Consider the following 1,787-nt stretch of genomic DNA (forward strand, 5'->3'; position numbering starts at 1 on the left):
ATATTTTTGTCGAGAAGGGGTCCTACTCTGTTGTCCAGGCTGGTGTTGAATTCCTGGGCTTAAGAGATCCTCCTGCTTCAGCTTCCCAAAGTGCTGGGATTCCAGGCGTGAGCCACCACGCCCAGCCCAAGTGAATTATTTATTTTTATTTTTTTTATTTTTTCGATATGGAAACTGGCTGTCGCCTCTCTGTGCCTCAGTTTCCTCTCCTGTAAAACAGAAGTAACATCCTTTACCCCCAAAAACAGAGGACTCAAGGAAGGCTGGAAGTGAAACAAGAAAAGAGAAAAAACCCAATATCCCAAACGGGAAAAAACTCGTTTTCCTGGTGTGTTTGTGTGTGTGTGGGTGGGTGTGTCTGTGTGTGCGCGCGCGCGCGCGCATGTTTTCTTTCCTTTTTCCTCCTGTTGTTTGCTTGTTTTCTTCTTTCTTTTCATTCCTTCATCTCCGTTATGCTAAAAGTGACGCACCCCGGGCTTATCAGGCTTCCGAAGCCAAAGGCAGGTGGGGGTTGCACCTGGCTCGCGTGGTGACTGGAACGAAGTGCACGGGCGTAGGGACCCAATTCCACCAGCTTTCAGGGGCGTTTTCTGCAGGTGGGTGCAGCCCAACCCCGCACAGCCCGCGATCTGCTCCCTGCGCTCCCGCCAGTCGCCGGCGCGGACACAAAGGTCCTGTCCGCTCCATTCCCGCCCGCCCCGCCCCTACTTTCCTGGGTTCCCTCCTGCAGCTCCATTGGTCGGGAGCTCCTGGGGGCGGGGCCTCGGTGCCCCACCCGGGCCCGCGGGCCACGCCCCTTCCCCAGCTCCGTGCTCTCAGTCAGAGCGAAGCGGCCGGCGGAGCAGAGCGGAACTCGAGGTAGGGAGCTCTTCTCGGGGACTCCAGGAGGGGCGTGGTGGGCGCCCCCGGCTGGAGGAGCCGCAAGGCTGGAGCCTCGGCCTTCTCTGCCGCTGCCTCCCCCATCGTCCCGCAGTCTGCAGGGTCGTTTAGCTCCGCAGCGGGCGGGGGTCTCCGGGCAGGGTTTCTGTAGGCTTGTTTGGGGAACGCGGGTTGCTCTTCCTTAGGGCAAGGGGTGGGTGTGGCAGCCCCTGGAGGGATTCGCGGCGGACGTCGGGTAGCGCTTCCCGCCAGGCCACCTGTTCTCTGTTAGCTGGGGGAGTTCTCCCCGCCCTCCCCGCCGCTCTTGCCAGCAGGCAGGAGCCGTGGACGGGGGACTCGAGGGGCGGTGGGTGAGGCGCGGGGGGCGCGGCACGCGGGAAGCGGAGCCAGTCCCGCCAGGCCTGGCCGCGCCAGCTGTGGCTCGAGGTTGGGACGGCGGCCAGGCCCGGCGGGGGAGGTGGGGAGCCGTCCTGGCGCCGCGCGATTAGCCGCTTCCGCGGGAGGAGGAGCCGCCGGGCGCGCTTGCTCCGGGTGTTTGCGCCTGGGTGGGTGGGCCTCGGCGCTGGAGAGAAACTTCACCCGCGCCCACATGCCCCCTTTCCGCCGACTGCGCTGGCGGCCCAGGTTTGCAGGCCGGAAATGTAACGTTCTTTTTTGATTTTTAAAAAGGAAGGCTCCGGCCCTACGGTTTTCTGGGGTTGGAGTGGATGTGTGTGCTGGGGAGGCGGAGACGTCCCGCTCTAGGCAGGGCCTCAGGTCTCGTAGGTAGGGAAATCGCACTGCAAAATAGGAGGCGTCTTGGAGCCTCAGTTTCCCAATCTGCATACTGGGGCTCTGACTTTTCGTGACGTAAGGGGGTGTGTAAGAATAAAAGGAGGCGGCTAGACAAGTAAGCTGTTTTTTTTTTT

General features: G+C 61.4%; 1 protein-coding gene across 2 annotated transcripts in view; it reads left to right on the forward strand.

The window, feature by feature from the left end:
• Positions 1 to 750: 750 nt before the first annotated feature.
• CARHSP1 (calcium regulated heat stable protein 1) overlaps positions 751 to 1,787 on the forward strand; it is a 12,119-nt gene continuing 11,082 nt past the window's right edge. Inside the window, exon 1 of one of the 2 annotated variants that reach the window (XM_037740244.1) lies at positions 751 to 858. Coding sequence is in view for 1 of the 2 variants with exons in the window: in XM_037740242.1 (XP_037596170.1) it covers positions 1,519 to 1,520 (2 nt within the window). In the remaining variant the exon portion in view is untranslated. Of the gene's footprint in view, positions 859 to 1,417; positions 1,521 to 1,787 lie in introns of those variants that run through there. The other variant, XM_037740242.1, reaches the window with a different exon arrangement.

The sequence above is a fragment of the Cebus imitator genome, unplaced genomic scaffold, assembly GCF_001604975.1.
Source record: "Cebus imitator isolate Cc_AM_T3 unplaced genomic scaffold, Cebus_imitator-1.0 Scaffold4, whole genome shotgun sequence".
In the NCBI taxonomy this organism is placed as follows: domain Eukaryota; kingdom Metazoa; phylum Chordata; class Mammalia; order Primates; family Cebidae; genus Cebus; species Cebus imitator.